Genomic DNA, 21,542 nt, shown 5'->3' with positions numbered 1-21,542 from the left:
CATTACTAATTTACTATTATGACAGCACTGTGTGAAATGGGACATCGTCGCTGTATCGATTTCATCTTTTTTCCATGAGTTTGGTCTGCCTGTACCCGCCCCCCCAGGCTGTGCAGTAGAACGCAGATATGTCATGTTGGATCTTTCTGTAGACGTGGTGACTGTTTGTCAGGAGTTAGTGGGAAATATCCAGTTATTCATGACTAAAGGCTGACACAATAGTCCTATTAGAACCGAGCAGTCATGCTGGACTTTGCCATCTTTGCTGTCACCTTTGTCATCATTTTAGTCGGCGCTGTTCTCTACTTGTACCCGGTATGTTTCAGATTAGCAACGAGCTCTCTCCTGAGCTCGCAAAAATGCTGAGTCTTAATGATCTGTCACACGACACTGAACAACGGTTCACTGTAGTGCACATGTAGTGTGAGCAGGTACCAGGGCCAATCTGTATGGCCAAATAACTTACAAAACTAAAAATATTATAAAATCAAATGCCGGAAAGCACGCCAATTGTAAGCCGATTGGCTTACAATTGGCGTGTAGTATTTACATGTAGTATTTACATGTAAATACTACATGTAACTAAGACAGTAACATGTAGTATTTACAGTGGTTTTGTAGTGGCTACAAAAGTGGTTTTGTAGTGGCTATCACTAGACGAATCCTTTAATTAGCAATTTTTCCAATGTGATTCCATGTGACAAATAATAAGTTGAACAATAAGCTGATTGATGACATGTCTATGTTCAGGCTCCTCTGTTGAAACTGCACTTGTCCATATATACAATCGTACAAGCAACCAATCTCTTATTTTATTATAATTAACAATTCATTACCATTTCTATTTCTAGTCATCCAGAAGAGCTTCTGGCATTCCAGGCTTCAACCCTGCAGATGAGAAGTGAGTTGATGTTTCACCAGCTGGTATTAACTTCCAGATGTAAACATTTAAATTATGTGTGGAGTAAGCGCATTCAGAAATATATCACAAAGTGCCACATCACATGTACACGGCTGTGTGTATCAAATGGCTGTTCAAAGTAGATTCACATCCATTGCCATCTGCTCCGACAGGGATGGAAACCTGCAGGACATTGTAAACAGAGGCAGTCTACATGAGTTCCTTGTCAGCCTGCATCAGGAGTTTGGATCTGTGGCGTCATTCTGGTTTGGCAGTCGTCCAGTGGTCAGCCTGGGCTGTGTGGAGCAGCTACAGCAGCACATCAACCCCAACCACACCAGTAGGTCCACAGCAAGAAGAGAAAAAAAAGATGCATCTTAAGTCTTCAAACAATTATGAACAAAAACAACCTTCTCTTTGCTCCTCTCAGCTGACTCCTTTGAGACAATGCTGAAGTCACTGCTCGGATACCAGTCGGGGATCGGAAGTGGGGTCAGTGAGGCAGTGATAAGAAAAAAGGTGTATGAGACTGCCATCAACAATTCACTGAAGAACAACTTTGGTCTTGTGCTCAAGGTTTGTGCAGCAGAGGTATGGAACAGAAATACCCTGCGATATCAAATGCATCCTCTGTGATGATCTTTTGATTTCCAGCTTGTGGAGGAGCTTGTCGGGAAGTGGAGGTCATTCCCAAAGGATCAGCATATCCCACTCTGTGCTCACCTGCTGGGCCTGGCCATGAAGACTGTCACCCAGCTGGCCCTGGGTGAACGCTTCAAAGATGACACAGCAGTCATCTCCTTCCGCAAGAACCATGATGCGGTGAGGCAATCTGTTTTAAAAACCTCAAACATCATGGTGGTAAAATATGGCCTTTTTCACATTCTTTAATTAACATCTATCTTATATAGGTAGAAGATCTTGGGCTGTAAAAAAAGTTTATCGACCTGTTAAAGGTTCTGCTGGAATGGGTCAACTGTATTTCTATATTCATTCTCATCCTCTACCTTACATCAACACCACCAGATCTGGTCAGAAATCGGGAAAGGCTACTTGGACGGTTCTCTTGAGAAGAGCGCCAGCAGAAAAGGACATTATGAGAAGGGTGAGAGATGTTTTAATTTTTTACTTTTCTCTATTTTTGTCTTTGTCTTCACAGCCCTTTAACACCTGCTTTGTGTCTCCATGTGGGAGCAGCAGTGGGTCTCTGCTCTTGAATCTTGATACAGCTAGACAGCTAGAAAAGGCTGACTAATTGTGGATGCTATCTGAAGGAAATGTAGCAGAAATGATGCTTGAAGTGCAGAATTTTTCAAAAATGTAATTGTAATATTTTTTATTATATTTTCTCTGGGAGTTCAGCTCTGTCAGAGATGGAAGCTGTGCTGCTGTCACTGGTGAAGGAAAGAAAAGCCCAGAGGAAGCAGACGGTGTTTGTAGATGGCCTCCTTCAGTCGAGCCTCACAGAGCAACAGGTGAATACTGATGAGGTCCCACTCTGGTGTAAAGCCTAAGTGATAACTGAAGTGGAGAAGCGCTGAGGTGAGTGTTGTTGTTTGTTTCAGATCATGGAGGACTGCATGGTTTTCACATTGGCTGGATGCGTCATTGCTGCAAACTGTAAGTGACAATTTGAATAATAACTGAATCAAGGCTGCAACAAACAATCAATATCATCATAGTAATTAACTATTAATTAACACATTTTTCATTATTATTTTTTTATAATAATTAATATTTGTTGTAGTAGAATGCCATCATATTGCAAACTAGCCATAGCATCACCTTCAAAGGGAAATTAATGCCCAAAATGAATCTCTAACTTTCCGGTGTAAATGATGTTGTGTGACAGTGTGCATCTGGGCTCTTCACTTCCTGTCCACCTCGGAGGAAGTTCAGGACAAGTTGTACCAAGAGCTGGAGGAAGTTTTGGGTTCAGAACCACTTTCACTGGACAATATATCACAGCTCAGGTAAGATTTTTAGTGACTTATTAGTGACGCCAACTACTGTTGTTTACACAAACAGACATGGTTGATGCTTTTATTAAACCCAGTATTCATAATATTCATGTCCTTGTAAAGATACTGCCAGCAGGTTATTAATGAGACAGTGAGGACTGCCAAGCTGACCCCCGTCGCTGCCCGCCTTCAGGAAGTGGAAGGCAAAGTTGATCAACACGTCATCCCCAAAGAGGTGTGTGGTTTCTGGCTCTGTGTCTGTTCATTTCTCCTCAGCTCTTTATCACATTATTACACCCAGAAGCCTTGTTAAGAAGCCTTAAGTGGAAAAATAACAATAATGTTTTGTATTCATATAATATTAATATGTTTAATGTATTGTTGTTATCTTTCAGACTCTAGTGATCTACGCTTTGGGAGTAATCCTGCAAGATTCTGACACCTGGAGCACTCCATACATGTTTGTTTTTCTTCAATGAGTATTGAGAGTTAAAATTTGGATGGAGTTTTCCAGTGATTGTTACTGTGAAATCTTCCAGGTTTGACCCAGATCGATTTGAGGAGGAGTCAGTGAGGAAGACCTTCTGCCTGCTCGGATTCTCTGGGAATCAGACGTGTCCTGAGCTCAGGTACTGAAGAATTTCTTCTGTCCCTTTTAAGGAGCTTGAGTGACTGATGAAAGCTTTTAAGAGGATTTTTTCTGTACAACCTGAGGTTTTAATATGCTGTTTTGGATGCAAATTGAGTTTTATCAAATTCTAATGACAAACTTTTGATAGTGTTGTTATTCTTTTTTGGTTTCTCTGACAGGTTTGCCTACACTTTAGCTACAGTCCTGCTCAGCACGTTGGTGCGGCAACTGAAGCTGCACAAATTGAAAGGACAAGTCATGGAGGTCAAATCTGAGCTGGTCTCCTCACCCAAGGATGAAACCTGGATAACTGTCAGCAAAAGAAACTAGAACAAGTCACAATAATAATCCACAGAAGAGCCAAGGAGTTCAATCAGTATTTGTTGAATGTCACTTTAAATTTGCGTCATCCTTGGGAGAATTTATGTGCAACATAAACTTGTACTTGTACTGCCACTTCACCATGGTTGCCTTTCTGGTGCGTTTTTTCAAATGATGCCTTGTCTGGGCACAGGTCGCATTTGCATTTGTTGAAAGACGCGACCTCAGTGTTTTCATACTGTCTCACACAAATAGTTTTTTTTTATTAAATTAGGCAACATGGCATTTCATAATTTTTTTATCCAGTCATATTACATAATTAAATATGTATATAATTGATTTTGAGTGAGTTTGTCATTCTTTTAAATTGTATCGCACATTTTTGCTTCTATTATGTGAAACTAAAGGGAAACACAAATAAAAGCAGTGTCAAATTTGTTTATAACCAATTATAAATTTAAAAAAATGTGTCTCTATACATTGCATCTCCACGTTAAATACCTGAAGTCCACATTCTCAGATGTGATTATTTTATTATTATGCATTCTTGTGAATCGGGGCCCTTTTGGGGCCTAAGAATGAAATGCCTTTGAGTGGAAACAAAATGTGTGTTTTCTCTGAAGCAGATAAAATCCTCAAAACATATAAAAGGACTAGATTAAACCACAATAATTCTCTTGAAGAAAAAAACACATAACTTCAGAAACACATCAATCAGTGGGGAGTTTGCTTTCATGTCTTTCTGTATCAATAATTTGGGAACCCTTGTTCCTCCAGCTGCTGGGAGAGCCCCTGCAGTACCGCGTTCTGCCGAGGCGGCGCCAGCGAGCATCACCACCTCCGTACACACACACAGGGAGAAACACACTGCTCCGCTAAAGATGTGAAAATGGCGGAGCTACAAATGCTTCTGGAAGAAGAGATACCAGCAGGACGAAGCGCACTACTAGACAGTTTTACGAATTTGGAAAGAGTCGCGGAGTACTGCGAGAGCAACTATGTCCAGGTAGGCTGTCACCCGTGTGATAGAAAAAGACGGGCTGGTCTTATTTTGTCGGCGACACTACGGTGGGGCGAACTGATGCTCTGGGCTAGCTGTTGCTAACGATGTGGTTAGCTAGCCTCGGCTACGGCAAACACAACCTGCTGTCAGTGCGTTTTTCACACTACTGACACACAGCTTGTCACCGCGCCCATGTCAACAAGCATCGGCGCTGTGTTGGGTTAAAATTTCTATCGACAAAATGGTGTATGTGCCTTGAACATCCATGTTAGGCTACCACGTTAGCTTTGTAGCTTTCTCACCAGCTGCTCGGCATCATCCACGGTTTAAATAACCAAACAGTCAAGCACCGCGAAAATCAATTCCTCTACTCCCTGCGCGATCGATCAGTGCCACTATGGGGTCCAGTTGATCGGGCACTGTCCGCACCAGATTTCAAGTCAGCTCAATCTGCGATGAGCTCAGGTTGACGTGAGGATAAACCACTGATTTATGATGTTGGACTGGTAATGCTGCAGATACACGCTGGAATGATGTATTTCAACGCACGACAAAGCCTCAAATAAATGTCCTTTGCTTTCTTTCCTTTTTCCATTCACACCTAAAGCATCAGGTTGAATAAAAGTCAGTATATCGTTGCATTTTCTGTGCCAGCATCTTAAAAATGGCTGCTGATTTGCATAGCAGTGCAGGTATGAGAGCGAATCGATCATTACTCGTTTCACTCCTCTTATTTGTCATATGATCACCCATTTGGGCATATTTGAGTTTAATATCATCACAGACTACACATATCTCTTGTGATACGTGACATTTGGCTCTTTGGCGTATTAGCAAGGGTTTGACAAAGTCTGGAACTGAAATCTGATGTTAATGAGCAAGGCTGATCAGGTCTGACAGGTTTTTCTGTGAAGGAGGAGGCGGTGGATGATGGCATCTTGCTGTCTGGCATCCTTCCTTGTTTTTTTCTCACCCGGCGAGCTTTACTTAGCTGCTCTCCAGTGGATATTACCACTAATAGTAGTATTCATCAGGGCTTCATTGTGGGATACTTGATCTCTCCATCTTCGCTGCAATCCACATCTTTGCCCTGCCTTGTCTGTCTCCAAGTATTGTAACATAAGCAATGTAGGGATTGGACACTTGTTGAATTTGTGCCTGTATAGTGCTTCAGGGCAATTCCCCAAGTTCTTTACACCCGTAACTCTTATGCTACAGGTGTGTGTGTGAGCAAAATAAAGCATTTGTCAGGTTAAACCAAGTGGATTTTATTAATCAAGACCAGTAAAACAAATATAATTTAGGGGCCTTTACATCCAACCCAGTATGTTTTATCCATAGATAATGTCCCTTCAAAAGGAAATTCCTTTACATTATTATTTATTTAGTAGCATTACATGTCCTTGAAAGTTGCTCAAATATTTCCTACAAAGTTGGCCATCTTCATTTACAGAGCACCTCTCAAATGTTACGTAGTGCATCACGATTAAAAACACAAGATAAAATCTAATTTAAAACAAGTTGGTGGAAATGACAATGATGCACGTCAATATCTATCAGTCTTTCTGAGTAAGATTATAATAAAAAAATAATACAAAAGCTACTTTGGGTAGCATATTCATTTGTTTTCATACAGTGGCCAATGCTGCATGCTCTGGTCTCCAGTGTCTGATGATTTGTTTGATTGGACTGCACTTTGTGGCGACTCAGAAATGTATCTGGTATTACTTGTTCAGTCTGCTTTACATCAGAAGGAGTAGACATGTCATCACTGAGGATGCTGCTGTTTTAACTAGTGTGGACACCACTGCTTTGCTTTAATTCCATTCACCTCTCTCTGCTAAACAGAGCATAACAAAGATGACTGCTCCATGCAAACACTCATTGGATTTTATCTTTGCCACAACAGAAATACAAATATATATAGGGAGTGTGTGGTGTTTTAGTCTAGTTTGACTTGTGGCTTTTGCAGCACAGCTCCAGATTTGAAATAAATCAAGCTGTCAATGGCCAATCATGACTCGAAAGCTGCTGTGTCCCATGTTCATGTTACATCCAGTAATCACTCTACTACTATGCTATGCAAACAGACAGATGGTGAATGGTTTTGTTTTCAGGCTGCAGCCTGCAACTCATGAATATTTTCATTATTTATTGCTTCCGTTAGGGTAAATTTGTCATTTATTAGATTAAGAGGTGAGGAAGTAATGAAAAATTCATATTGTAGTAGTTTTCCAATATGATTGGCTTGTTTGGTTTGACCACTTTTTTTAAAAGATAAATTCATTTATTGAAATATAATGACAGATCACTGACATTTGTGACAGTGAACAATGGTTTTGTCATCAACTCTGAAAATCAATTTAATTGCAAATATACAGTATTATTTAAACTGAGTATACAATTTCATATTAGAAAACATGGATGACACTGTTGCACATAGTCCTAGTCAGTGAGGAGCATTTTCTCAGCAGAAACATGAACTGATCTATCTGCCTTTTGATGTTCCCATTGAAGTGCCCACGCTGTGCCCACGGCGCGACCAGCAGATTCCTTCTTTTTCTCTGGCTGCAGCTGAATAATGTGCAACTCTCTTTGGCCATTGAGGTTTTTTTTTTGAAGCTTCGGTAAAATGTTAGTTCCTTCTTAAAGCAGCCATTTTCCCTCTTGTCACTGCCTGAAATTTTTCACGTTCCTATTGGTGTTTGTTAGGTCATTCAAGTTTTTGGCACATCAATCTTTTTGTGTTGGTTCTACATTATCTCTTTTCTCCTTCCTCTCATTCAGTCTCCAGACAAACAGAGGGCACTGGAGGAGACCAAGAACTACACCACCCAGTCTTTGGCCAGCGTAGCTTATCTGATCAACACACTGGCCAACAATGTCCTGCAAATGCTGGACATCCAGGCCTCACAACTCCGCCGCATGGAGTCCTCCATCAACCACATCTCACAGGTCAGACTTTGACACGTTAACCAGGTAACCATAAGAAAATGGTTACCTTGTTTTCTTAAAGTTCTAAATAGCAGCTGTGAAGGTAAGCGCATAAAATATAATATAGTTGTCAACTGCTTTACCAGTTTGTGACTAAAGGCACAGTTGAATGAGAAGGAAAGCAAGACAAATCTGAAATTAAACACAGTAATTTACAATCCATCCTCAGACAGTGGACATCCACAAAGAGAAGGTAGCACGGAGGGAGATTGGCATCCTCACCACCAACAAGAACACATCCCGCACACACAAGATCATCGCCCCAGCCAATCCTGAGAGGCCTGTGCGCTACATCCGCAAACCCGTCGACTACAGCATCTTAGACGACATGGGTCATGGAGTCAAGGTAGTTGTTTTCTCATTTTAAACAGTTTCTTTCTGTTGTCAACTATACTAAATTGTGTGGAAGTCTCAGCGCTTCTTAATTCTAGTGATGATACAAGTGATGTATGTTCCTGGGAAGGTGGCAGAAATTTTGGTCAGTCGTAAATAAAAATAGATTATTCAAGTGAAACAGGATCCTTTTAAATTAGTTAACACAAGTGATATATAGTATATGGGGTAAGAAACATGAACACCAAAACAAACATTTATTAAAATATACTTTTGTAGTTTTTATTAGGCCTTAAGTAAAGTATATTCAGTTTGAGATATGAGTCACAGCTTCGTGATAAGTGTTAAAATGCAACTGAGTTGGAGAAATCTGTGGCGAAATGAATAATGTAATTTTTAAATTTTACTAGCACTGTCTGGAACAATGTGTGGCCTTCAGTAACGGGGGTTTAACACGGGCTGTTCCCAGCAGAAAATCTAATGGAAAGGATTTGTAGAGGTCAAACAACACAACTGGGTTTCAGTGACAAGTAATGTTAGAAATAAATCAATGACAGGCTTTTCACCAGGGTTTGGAAATGTCACCCAAGACACAAATCCAGCTAAATATAGATTCTGTCTTCTAAACAGAACCTGCCACTGCTAACGGGTCCCTGTCCCGTCATGACTTAATTAAATAAATAGGTGATAGTGGATTGTTCTGAAAAGCTAGAGTCCCACTGACTCTGTGAACAAAGATGGGGTTGTTTCCCAAAGGTCTCAAAGAACAAATTCCTCCAATTTGACACTGGGCCATTGTTGCTTGAATCTTACAGCGTGGCCCTATGTAACACATGGATGAATAACTAATGTTTTTCTCTCTCCCTTCACTCACTAATTCTCTGATCTCTTCTCTTTCTTCTTTTTTCTGCCTGCCTAATTTATTTTCTTTTAAATCAACCATAGTGGTTGCAAAGGTTTAAGGTAAGACTTTCAAAAGTAAGAGCTTGAAAGGAGGGAGTTGAATTTGTGTTTTCTGAATGAGTTGTTTTCCCCTTTTGATTGCTGTAGGATCATTTATTATTGGTTTTTAGTCTTATTTAATATTTTATTTGCTGTTGCATTCTTTTCAAGTTGGATATAAAAATCAATACCACACTCATTTCAGTCCGTCCATCTATCTTATCAAGCTTTCCACTATACAGTTCTAGCAAGACTTGGTTCGACTCGACTCTATTCTGTTTGATATCATGCACGTCACAAACTAGTGATGAGCAAAGCAGTTCTTTTCAGTGTACTGAATCATTAGATCAAAAAAAAAAAGATTAGTTCAGTCCTCCTGCATGACTGGAGCACAGAATCCATCTCACATGGCCACTAAACTAAAATCACTCTGCAATCAGTGGCCGGCAGTCTGCGAAAACGCTACACTCCCAGCTCTCTCTTGCACTGGCATTCGTTGTCCGCCTGAAACGATGCTAGATATCAATAGAACACGTCCTGTCTTTAGAGATTTCACACACAGGGCTGAAAACCCGTTTTTACTTGAATAAACACAACAGCTCAGCAATTGTTCCGCACACAGTCGGCTGCACCGAACATCCACAGCTCGTTCTTGTACACTCACATGGCACTTCTGAACTTCTAAACTTAAACAAACAGACATTATTTCCCTTTCTTTCCTCTGGTTTGGTTCATTTTGTTTCTGTTTCTGTTATTATATCTGTAATTTGTACGTGTCATGTTCTCTGTTTTGCGATGAAACTTACAGTTCAACAGTCATATGTGTTGCAGCGCCTTGACTGTGATGGCGTCTTTTCAGGCAAAGAAAAAGATTGTTTATGTTTCATGCCGTTTACCTCTGGCCGCAGTCTTTTCATCATTCTTTACTATGGTTAACCAACAAACATCCTCACCCATGTCTTTCTGCTTCAGGCCAGCGCTCAGAACATGAAGACCGGAGGAGGGGGACTCCCTCGCACCAACCCACCCACACAGAAGCCCCCCAGTCCGCCCATGACAGGCAAAGGGACCCTTGGGTATGTAAATTGTGTCAGAGCCTTGATGCATGTTCAAACAGACATTAAGAGGCAGACTTGTGACCACCTCTTGGCCTCAGTGTTTAATTAGTGTAGTTGAGGTGGTTTGAAATTTATGTCCGTGGCAGTTCTCAATCATCAGAGTGATAATCTTTGTTTAATGGAGACGGCTTTGGGAGTCTCCATTTTCAAGCAGCCCTTTGAGCAGGAAAAAATGTCATATTGAAAATGTGTGGTCCATTGAGTATCATGTTCCATCTTCAACATGGCTGTTTAGAGTATGTAGAGTCCAGCAATTACTTCACCATGACGACGAGACATAAAGGAACTATAGATTACAAGATGTACTGAATGAAGAATATTCATAATTTAAGACTACTACTTTATCAGACTACTTTATTAAAAGCTGCGTTCAATATTAAGTTATGAAATGTGTCCCTCACAATTGCTGAGGTTTTTTTATGACTATAAATAAATGTTATTTAGAATCTATGAGATAAAGTGTTGCTATGGAAGCTTTTGTTGTTTTTTTGTGTCCTGTGTCTTGACTGTTGACTTGAAGTTATCTCTTATCCCACAGGGATGCTGCTAGTGCAGCACATACATGTGTTCTTGTCACCAATGGGATCTTCCTGGGCATCAAATGCTGTTTGGGCTGTTTCTCTGTATATGTGTGTTTATGTCCGCCCCCTCTCCATAACCTCCAGGAACGTTTGTATATGTGGGATTGTGATGGTGTTTCACCTCATCATTATGAGGTGTACGTTGGTGTCCTTTCAAAACACATGCTGATCAACCACATCTCCAGCCCTCCATGATCCTCCTTCTGCCACAGCCTGTGGCTACAAGCAGACATCTCATTCATGGTTTTAATATATAATTTTTCCTCTGTTATTCAACTTCCTCTATGTTTTTTAAGTTTATTTTTTAAGAACCCACCTACTCCTGGCTGCCCCATATTTCTCATAGCAACGTTTTGCCATGGCAACAGTGCTCAGAGATTGGTCGCCCCACTGTGTCAGCTAAGAAATTTAAAGCCAGTGTATTGTTTCAGGTCTAGATCGATAAACCTGATTACTCCCCCTGTCCATTTAAAAAAAAAAAACAACAACAAAGAATGTCACTAACATAGTGCTGCTGTCTGGTTAAAAATCACCTCCTCTCTATATTTTGTAAATTTGCTGGTTTCTGGTAAAGAATATGTCAGCAGGGATTCACGGTCATGCTCAGGAGTTTAATTCAGTCAATATAATGCTCTTCTTCACTACTTTAGGTCCCTTTAATAATGTAGGATCACTTAAAATAGCCCCTTTTGTCTTGTTTTGTTGTTCCTAGTGCAAACTATATACATTTTACAACTTATCAAGAGAACTATCAAGGGTGGGCTGAGAGGTCAATTGAAAATAAAGGTTTTAATTTTCAGATTTGTAATTAACTTTAAAAAATATTAATCTTTTTTTTTTATTTTTAAAGTAACAGACTGACTTAAGTTTTGTTAGATATTGGTATAGTCGGGTCTTATTGGCCTTTCTGGAAGTGTGTTTTTTAAGCAACAGCAGCAACAGCATATTTTGTCCCAACTGCACCTGTGGGCCCCAGCCAACCCTGATGTTCACCAACATTTTTTAAGTTTGCACTTGTATGTTTCTTGCTCTCCTCCTCCCCTCTCCCTTCCACACCTCTGTGTGGATGCCCACCCTCCTCCCTCGACTCCTGACCCTCTCGCAGGCGCCACTCCCCCTATAGGACACTCGAGCCAGTGCGCCCACCCGTTGTCCCTAACGACTACGTCTCAAGCCCGACGCGCAACATGACGCAACCCCTGCAGAGCCCTGCACGCACAGCATCCGTTAATCAGAGGAACCGCACATACAGGTACCTCGTTCCCAGCATGCCTCTATACACTTCTTAAAACGAGCCCCCCTTTTTCCTACACCTTCTACCCCTTTCTTTTCCTCTCCTACACCAAAAAAGAAGCCAGCATCTGACCATCTTTTCTCCTCTTCTTCTCTTAAGTAAGTCATCGTAGAAAATATAATCACTTTAACTCCCTTCTTTTTTCTACCTAATGTCACAGTTTTGACCAAATTAAATGGTTCTAGAAAGCCACCAATTGTCACTTCATTAGGAAATCCCTCACCCGCGTACTCTCCTTGTTGCTAAAATAAAGAAATGATGACAGGGTAGAGATTAAGCACTGAATTGAATGTGGATTTAATGTGAAACTAACCTCATAGTCCTAGTGTCGGCTCATCTTCCCACAATGAACTTTCATCTCAAACATAGTGGAATATTTCAAGCCTCCTCTGTCTGCTGTGAGAGATGTAAAACAAAATGCGAATCACGGCGTTGCGATTCCATCTCTTGGCCAAACATTTTGATCTTTTTGTTTCTGGAAATTGACCTGATGACTCTCCCTGATTCACCTCTCAGCATACGTTTTTATCTGCACCACTCCATTTACAGCTCATTCTCTTCATCTCCCAGTCACGCACTCTCTTCTGTCCAGAGAGTCCGTCCCATGTGATGCTTTCTGCTTTCACACCGTCATCTCTTTGTCTTGTGTCGCCTGTGTCATGTGTCCTTGGTGAGGCTTCTACCAGCTTTATTGTATATCACTGTGACATAGTCATTTCAAAATCACACTAACACATCCCTGCTCATGAGGGTGCTACATTATTAATCTGAGATATTGAGAAGCCAGGAAACAGGATATTGCAATTGCAACTGGAATATGAGTCGGGATAAGAAAGATGAATGACACTCAGGTGGTGTGAAATTACGGCATTAAAGTAAATAATCTCTTTATTACTGTAGCTGTCTCCGTTGCAGGAGTCATTCCAGATGCTCAGAAATCTTCTCTGCATAGATAAGGTTTCCCTGCTGCCAAACAATTCTCTGCTCTTTGTAAATTGTGCTTATTCAGTACTGAAGTAGTGGTTGCTTTTAGTATTAATGTTAGGGTGAAGGTCAAACATTCGTTTGTCTTGATTTCAAGGAGATCCAACAGAGCAGTGATTGCAAAAACAAGCAGAATAATAAAATGTTTCTCTCGATGGCATCAGTTCTCTACACTCTTGGAAAAGTCAGTGTTTGACCTCAGAATATTAATGAGAGAGATAAAGCTTGTGTTTTCCCACATAGTTTGTTTTGTAGCTGACGAGAGTACATTTTGGTTTCTGTTCATTTCAGGATGGTTACATTTATAAAAAAAATAAATAAAAAAAAGTAAGGTTTAGAAGAATTATTTTCAAGGTGCAGCTTTGACGAAGGCTCTGAATGTGTGATGGCGTTGACAAGTTTGTGTCTGAGTGTCAGTGTCCTAAAATGTTTGCTGCCCTACCACCAGCAGTGGGAGCAGTGGCGGCAGCCACCCCAGCAGCAGTCGCAGCAGCAGCCGAGAGAACAGCGGCAGTGGCAGCGTTGGAGTACCCATCGCTGTGCCCACCCCAGCCCCGCCCACCGCCTTCCCAGGTAACGCTTGCTTCATTTTTTGTCTTTGACTGAAGGATGAATAAGTGCCTGAAACCAACTAACCTCACTAATCTTTTATCTGACCTGCACACTCTTAAATCTGTGATTAACTGTGTCTGTGTGAAAACCCATGATATGCTGCAATCTTTTCCTTCCTTTCCACTCTTTTCTTGGCCTGACTCCTTCACTCATTTCTTCCTTCTGTATTTTCTTTTTAACCTCTTCCACCCCCTGGCCTTCAACCCCTTCAGGTTCAGCCCCTGCCCCATCCAATTCAGCTAAACCTCCCCCTAACACCTCCAACTCTGCCACCACCCCTGGCCCACCCACCTCTACCCCAGACAGTCCCCCACAGGCTCCTAACCCCCTTGTCGAGATCCCGCCTGTACCCCCACCCCCTCCCCAGCTCCCTGCTTCTACGAACCCCACTGGCACAGGCACTGCTACTTATGGCAACCCTGCACAAGGTGAGTGTGACTTGGTGGGAGAAGCTCACCCTCTCCTCTGCACTACCTCCATCTTACCTCGCCTCACATACATTCCCCTGCTTGAAGACACAGATGTGTTCATCCACTCATGTGTCACCACGCAGAACATCACATGGTATTGTCTGACAGCTTGCAGGACTCATTCAGTCTTATCCTGGTTGCTTTGGTATTATGATTGACTGAATAATAGGCGTTGTAATTATGACTGCAACTGCCATTTTAAGATATAATATGTAACATTTCTGTATTAAACTATCTGAAAACAACAAGACTAACGTTCACATCACACAACGACTCATTGCTGCAAAAGCTCTGCCTGTAACGTGCAAACACACAGGAACCAAACAAGACATCAAGATGGGATCACATGATCCCACACTGTTTCCTAACTCATTGTATATTTTTTTTGATTGAGAGACCCCTAGTGGCAGAAGTGTGCAATCAATGAATTAATCATTTGATTAATTATAAAGTTGCAGCACAGAGTACTGTTTTAAGTTAGTATTTCATGTCATTTTCAAGTTGAGGTTGATTCAGGGACATTTCATTGTACTCCAAGTCAAGTTTAAAGTAGCAGAAAAATGAACCGGTTTCAACATGAGGTCAAGTCACGTGCACTTCACCACTCAAGAATTTTAAGAGCAATTAAATTGAGTTAATCTGACCAGCTTAGTTATGCCACTGAAGAAACATGCTCGTCATCACAAAGTTTTAATAATAGAGTTAAATTAAGCTTTCAGACACAACCTATTGTTTTCTGTGCTTCATATTAAGACGTGCACACACTGAGGGCTGCACTTTTAAAACTATTTGTAAATGTGTTGTTGGCTGCAGATAATGTAAGTAAATAAGATAAAGTGAAATGCTGACGCTCTCATCTGCATTTCAATGAAGAGCTCTGCATTCACTGCACTCTAGGAAAATCCTCAGCAGCAAGTGTCCTTTTGTCTCCCTTTGTACTTCCCTTTTTTTTTTTTTTTTTAAATAATAAAAAATAGCTGAAGGCTGAGAAAATAAATTCTGATTTAAGGTCACTGTAGAACACTGGAGAATATTCATCAAAATCTGAATTAGACACAACCATACATGTGGATTGTGTGCTGCTGCTGGATTCTCTGCTCGTTCTTCTCAGCATCTCATCCGCTGCCTGTGTTGACGATGGCAATGTTTTGATCGATAATGCATGAGCTGTGTGGTGAAATGCCTCAGCAGTTATTTGTTTGTGTTTATTTGGCCCTTCTTTGTTTGCAAGTTCTGTGGCTGCTGGATGTTGTAATTATCACTATATATGCACCGATGCTCCTCAGGACACAGCCTTAAGTTCCAAAGAAAAGCTGTGACACTATAAAATGTAAGATTATTTGTAAATCCTGTTTAAGCTTTATTCAGTTAGATATAGCACAGAGACAAGATGAAGAAGAAACTGATCAGGTCAAATATTTAATATATTTTTGTCACTTTATGGTGTTTAATTCATGGTTGTAGAACCAAGAAATTAGGGCACGCTGACCTCATGCCTTAATTTTAAACCATATACAATTCTTCAAACTCAAATATGAAAGAAAGCCTTTAACACTAGCACAAACAATTAGATAAGCTCAGTTCAGCCAGAGGGAGGAAAAACAAAAAGCCTGTTGTGCTCCCCCACATTTGCTGAACAACTCTCTGCTGCCCCCTCCTGTTGTCTCCTCTCAGGTGCCTCTCAGTTCTACAGCATGAACCGCCCAGCGCAGCAGCAGCAGCCACAGAACCAACAGGTGGGAGGCTCCCTGCCATACCGCCGACCATCATCGGTCTCTGGTCAGCCCAACGTGGCCCAGAACCAGCTCAATGGTGGACCCCATTTTGCCCAGAACCCAGGTTTGACATACTGATATTCACATTTTAAGATCTGGGTTGTATAAAAGCCATTTTCCTCAAATAATTCCACAATATAATTGATTTAAAATCAATGTGACTGATTTTTTTAAATGTAAAAATACCTTATATGATATCGGCTGATGTTAATAAGCAGATATAGACAAATCTGGAATGATACACCTATTCTCTTTTGGAATAATATGTTCCCAGATGCATCATTTTGGGAATCGTACCTTAAATGTTGTTAAACACTAAGGTTTATTGTTTACAGTTTATTGTCCAAAGTAACATTAAAAGGCATAAGGAGTTAAATAGGTTTAAATAATTAAAAATGTAAAAGCAGCAACCTCCCAAAAGAACAGAATTACAGTATATAAGAACAGATTTCAGACAAAGATTCTGATTTATATCTGCGAAAGGTTCCTTTTTGTTGGGCTGTAAATCAAATCAATTGTCTCAGATTCAGATGGAATCCAGATCTTTAGATTCTGGATCCTCACAGTTCGGAGGAAATAGTTCATTATACTCGTATAGCTCTGCTGTTCTGAATCTATATCTTAAAAAAGGTGAGCTCTGTCTGGATTTGTGGTTTTTGTAATTTCCCACCAGCTCGATTTCTTCCGCTAGACTCCACCTCTTCAGCTTCACGTCCTCGCTTCTCTTTGCTGTCATTACTGTTTGTCTTATAATTATTCAGTTCATGTGCCAGGCTTTTACTCATACCGCAGAAGTGTGTTTTAAAAATATAAAATGCTTGTGGTATGTTCCTAAGAGTAACTTTTTACAATAAAGTGATTAATAGGTTAATCACTTATTCTCTAATTCAGTAAATAGCTGTTGGTTGTTGGTTTCAGTCTGCCTGCCTCACACTTTACCCACGTTATATATGTTGTTCTGCTACCTGTAGCCACAGATGGAAAAAACGTGTAATAATTATGGGCTTCTCAGGTCTTTGCTGTGCTAAAATCATCACCCTCTTCCTATGTCACTCTTATTCCTGTTCTTTAATTTCCACTATGTGCTTTTTTTGTTAATAATCTAAAATCATTCTCCATGTCTCTGTTGTTCTCATGTCTTCTCCGACACGCCTCCTCCCTCTCTCTCTGGCCCGCCCTCACACGTCTCACTGTGTATTGATTTTGTTGGGTGATAGCAGGCCCGCTTGCTCCCCCGCCCCCCTCAATGCAGATCACCCCTCAGCTGCCTCTGATGGGCTTTGTGGCCCGAGTTCAGGAGACTAGTAAGTGGCTTTTAGCTCCTCACTGCCTCTGCATGACCTCTGGTTGTTTTCAGTCCTCTCGTCCACAATCAAAGCATCATCAACTGCCAACATCAACTGGAGCATAGATAATTGTCTGCATCTTGTAGCCCAAATTCTCCTTAAAAATGTCTTCAAAAACTGGTGTAGTTTCAGATAATCCATTCTGCCTGCTGATGTTGGTGGTCGATTGCTCTTTAAAGGTCCAGTGTGTAAGATAGTGTAAAGAGTGTCCTCATTCTTCCAATACCAATAACTGCTCCTGTATGTTACACACTGGACCTTAACAGCACGACTTATGAATGTAAAATAGGACAATTTAATTAATCATGCATCTTTGTTTTTGTCCATGTGCATGATGATGTTTTTTAAGCAAATCCAGTCCTCCTTTTCCTTTGTTTGAATTTCCATAAATGCATGCTGAATTTGCATTTGCACCTTTTGTTCACGTCATGTCACACCCTCAGTTTAAGGGTCATTAAAGTGCTGTGCTTATGAAGTTCCCGTAAATAATGTACATTGTTGAGAATCTATATGCCTCCAGCATGACCTGTTTCTGTTCCTTTTTGAACGCATGGGGATGCCACCAGGTCATCTGTGTCCCTGACTAACGCATTCATCTTTTTTTTTTTGCTCCTTTCCTTCGTATTGACTTGTTGTCTTTTTCTTCCCGCCCGCCTGCGATAACTTCCTCTAGTCTCAGACGTGCCGCCTCCACCTCCACCTGCCGAAGAGGCAGTGTTCGAGGAGCCTACGCCTCCACCTCCACCACCGGAGGACTACGAGGATGATGAAGACGAAGAGGAGTCGGCGGTGGTCGAGTACAGCGACCCTTACGCCGAGGAGGACCCACCGTGGGCCCCACGCACTTACTTAGAGAAAGGTTTGTCATCACTACTCGCATAAAGCAGCAATTTTTTTTTACATTTGACTTTCAATGTGGATTTTCTTGCCTTCTCAGTGTTCATCACCTCCCTTTTTTCCCTTTAGTGGTGGCCATCTACGACTACAGCCGCGACAAAGAGGACGAGCTTTCGTTCCAGGAGGGCGCGATCATCTACGTGATCAAGAAGAACGACGACGGCTGGTACGAGGGCGTGATGAACGGGACCACAGGTCTCTTTCCCGGCAACTACGTCGAATCCATCATGCACTACGCCGACTGAACTCTACCCCTGTCCGAGAGGAAGAAGGAGCGCGAGGAGCGTTTGAGAACGGAGAGGAGAGTGAGAGAAGCCAAGGGTTTATTAAGATGAAAGACTTAAATCAGGTACAGTATGCTCACAGAAGAAAGAGGCGGGGAAAGGAGGGAGCAGTTTTTAAAGAAGTTGCAACATGATAAACTGAAGTCCAGTTATACTCTCGACATAGTCGCCATTGTAAAACAACCACTACTCTAGATATAGCCTTCCCTGTAATATTTCTTTCTTTGTTTCTTTATTTGATTGAGGACTTGAAAAGGTGATGGATTTATTGAATATGAAATGAGAGTTTTGTGTTACATTATGAGGCCACTACATATATTTTGTTTGCTTCATTTTTTTTTTACCTCTATGCCCTTGTTTTAAACCATATTTATTTTTGATTTTGTACTGGAATAAATGGTGAGCAGGAAGACAGGGCTGCTCAGAGAGACTTGTCCCATCTCGGCCTCAGAGAAAGGGCTGGAGAAGAGCGTCTTTATGTGTAGATTTTCCTCCCAAACACTCCAGAGACATTTTAGTGAAAAATACACCTCTCTATAGACAAAGTATGATGCAACAACAACCTCCTCAAATTATGAAATGTTATAGTTTCTCTACTTGACACAACTTTTCGTTAGGTACCTCAGCACGGAGTGTGCCAAAGCTGACATTTACGAAGAAAAGCACATCATATATTATCTGAAAGTGACACATTGACAAAGTGGATTTTGAAAAGGCAAACAGAAACAGAATGCTTTAATTCCACTTTTTCCTCAATTTAATCATTGTCTGCGTTTATCACTACATGCTTCACTTTTCTGGCCAGTGTGCTTTTTTCTGGGTCCGGCCCTCAGCTAAGACAGGAAAGCAAAGCAAGACATCCTCAGTTACACAATAACTTTTTCCTTTTTGAAGTTTTACTTATGAATAACAGAAGAAATGTTTTCAGCTCAACTAGCACACTAATCGTTTGTAGTGTTCATATGCACCTCGAGACAAAGAATTTTATTTGAGTGTTTTACAAAGGGTTTTGCTTGCAGAATATCAGACTGCATGTTCAACGAGGGAGAACCAACTTTCTTTTCTGCTCTTACTGGTGATACATGTCTTAATACTTTTAGATATGGTGTCATTGTGGCCTTTGTCAAAAACACTTTGAAAAGAGAAGGCCACAGGTGCACCAGTCCAGTTTAGTTAGCACTCAGGCAAGAAATCTGTTCTTCACAACGCACGGATATTATTTGCGGGATTATTTTCCAGATTAGGGGAACACGCAGTCTGACGTGCTCAGACTGGTACCCATGTCCCTCTAGCAGCCAAACTTTTAACTAAAACGAATGCAATAACCAGATTATCAGTATCTTAAGGTTTGGTTTGGTTTTCAACATTCACCCATAACTACAATGGATGCATTTGGTCATTTCTAAGATGCTTGTGCCATATTGAAGTGTGAGTTGTTATTCAGAGGTTAAAATGACATCATTTGCAATAAAGTGGCCAGAGAGAGGTGGACTGATATTGATTTAAAAAAATATTTTCCGTTTTCATCAGTTTTCCAAAGTTATGTTGAATCAAAAGCACATACATTTGTAGTTAAAAAAAAAAAGATGTAGAAGAAGAAATATAAATGTGAGATGTATTATGTCCTTAAAACAGGACTTGCTGAATATGAAAAGAAGCCAGCTGTTGTGTTGAAATGGTTTAACCTTCGCAAGCCCCTAATAATTCTAAACGGCATCAGTTTAGGCACCGTTAGTCCTCCGAACTGTTTCTGATACGCTTGGATGTTGGGTGTTTGCGAGGGCTCCGTGCTTGTACTTTATGTCAGAATCTTTATTTTCTATTAAAAAAAGAAGAAGAAATAATAACAAGTGGGACTGTATGTGAGTCTTGCATGCCATTGTTCTTATCTGTACTGGTGTCCCAAAAACCTGTGGCGAGATCACCCATTCTTAAAAAGACAAGCAGCCCCTGCAGCTCTGACCAGGTTCCACCAGCCTCATCCAAAGAGACTGTACAACTTTACTTCAAGCCCACGTCCGAGGAGGAGTCTGACCTGTGGGGGAGGACGGAAGGGAGGGACCCGGCTTCCTCCCCCGTCTGTAGCCTTCATTACTCATGACAGTGGTGAAAAAGCCCTGTGTCTAAGCTGCTTGTGAATCCTGCAGACAAAGACACCCGACATGTGGGAGTGAGTGAGGGAGGTTAAACGATGACAAATGTAACACTCAAAATTCACTGCACACAGCTCTGCTCTCTTTTATAAAAAATAGTAAGGCCTTGTGTCTGCAGGATTCACAGCCCCAGGAGTCGCAGACTTCCTCGGCATGTCAAGTTTAACAGTCCATAATGCCATTGTGTTGCACAGTTAAAGTTGAATTGCAGAAGTATCATATTTGTAAAATCATGAGAACAAATAAAATTATGAAGCTTTACGGTGTAGTTATGTCTTGGTGCTTGTTTTGATGTATTTGTATAAATTAATGGGGAATGTAAGCTTCCATGTTGTTATAATACGATTATGGATTTCAAAGAATTACACGTGGGCTTATTTGGGAACATAATACGCACACATTTTTCCATATTTAAATGACTAACATGTACCTTTTGGAAGTTGTTGATGTTTTAACTGCTTGTCAAAGTCCTTCCATGAGATCACAGTATTATGTGTAATTCCCATGAGGTATGACTCCATCATAAATGGACATCTGGGAAATATTGTAGTAAAATGTAGATGTTTATTGTTTTTACATTATAAAATCCAACAATATTGAAATGTGGGATTAAAAAGCATCACTTAGCATTTGAAAGCATCATTTAAAACAATACATTTCCTTTTAGTTTGTACCTATGAGGTTAAAAACCTGGTCCTAGAGACATAACCTGATTTGGAAGGAACTCGGTTTTGCATGTCTGTGTGTGTGCAAGTGTGACTGTGGTTTCAAAAATCGTCATAATTTCACTTATGCCACACTTTTCACATATTTTCTCACACATTTAATTCCAAGGTTTTGTTGTCTTTATTTTACAGTTTATATTCATTTCATGTGGCTACAATTCCAGAGCAAAATCTGAACTGTGTCACTTTTGTTTGTTTTTATTTATTAAAAGACGAC

The 21,542-nt window shown here is 40.7% G+C and overlaps 2 protein-coding genes across 2 annotated transcripts; both read left to right on the top strand.

Moving 5' to 3' along the window:
• The first annotated feature begins 160 nt into the window (after nt 1-160).
• On the top strand, nt 161-4,051 carry cyp20a1 (cytochrome P450, family 20, subfamily A, polypeptide 1). The gene is made up of 13 exons (XM_083899353.1): nt 161-315; nt 852-901; nt 1,075-1,241; nt 1,332-1,477; nt 1,556-1,723; nt 1,928-2,006; nt 2,264-2,376; nt 2,467-2,521; nt 2,754-2,874; nt 2,986-3,097; nt 3,258-3,322; nt 3,402-3,491; nt 3,673-4,051. Exons 1-13 carry the CDS (start codon nt 244-246, stop codon nt 3,821-3,823), a joined length of 1,389 nt encoding a protein of 462 aa, XP_083755479.1. The 5' UTR covers nt 161-243; the 3' UTR covers nt 3,824-4,051.
• Nucleotides 4,052-4,697: 646 nt separating this feature from the next.
• LOC310927408 (abl interactor 2-like) lies at nt 4,698-20,861 on the top strand. Its single transcript, XM_083889702.1, has 10 exons — nt 4,698-4,820; nt 7,605-7,772; nt 7,981-8,157; nt 10,059-10,162; nt 11,891-12,037; nt 13,512-13,636; nt 15,820-15,984; nt 17,138-17,224; nt 17,940-18,125; nt 18,233-20,861. Exons 1-10 carry the CDS (start codon nt 4,704-4,706, stop codon nt 18,406-18,408), a joined length of 1,452 nt encoding a protein of 483 aa, XP_083745828.1. The 5' UTR covers nt 4,698-4,703; the 3' UTR covers nt 18,409-20,861.
• Nucleotides 20,862-21,542: the final 681 nt, after the last annotated feature.

The sequence above is a fragment of the Microchirus variegatus genome, assembly GCF_963457635.1.
Source record: "Microchirus variegatus genome assembly, chromosome: 1".
NCBI lineage: Eukaryota > Metazoa > Chordata > Actinopteri > Pleuronectiformes > Soleidae > Microchirus > Microchirus variegatus.
The sequence above is the reverse complement of the archived record's forward strand: the minus strand, read 5'-3'. Positions and strand labels throughout refer to the sequence as shown.

Excerpts from the sequence above, each read along its gene's own strand:
- cyp20a1 (XM_083899353.1), top strand. The coding sequence starts at position 244 with ATGCTGGACTTTGCCATCTTTGCTGTCACCTTTGTCATCATTTTAGTC. Across the intron at positions 316-851 it reads CTGTTCTCTACTTGTACCCG|TCATCCAGAAGAGCTTCTGG; the intron begins GTATGTTTCAGA and ends TTCTATTTCTAG. Across the intron at positions 2,522-2,753 it reads ATGCGTCATTGCTGCAAACT|TGTGCATCTGGGCTCTTCAC; the intron begins GTAAGTGACAAT and ends GTTGTGTGACAG.
- LOC310927408 (XM_083889702.1), top strand. The coding sequence starts at position 4,704 with ATGGCGGAGCTACAAATGCTTCTGGAAGAAGAGATACCAGCAGGACGA. Across the intron at positions 4,821-7,604 it reads GCGAGAGCAACTATGTCCAG|TCTCCAGACAAACAGAGGGC; the intron begins GTAGGCTGTCAC and ends CCTCTCATTCAG. Across the intron at positions 13,637-15,819 it reads CCCGCCCACCGCCTTCCCAG|GTGCCTCTCAGTTCTACAGC; the intron begins GTAACGCTTGCT and ends GTCTCCTCTCAG.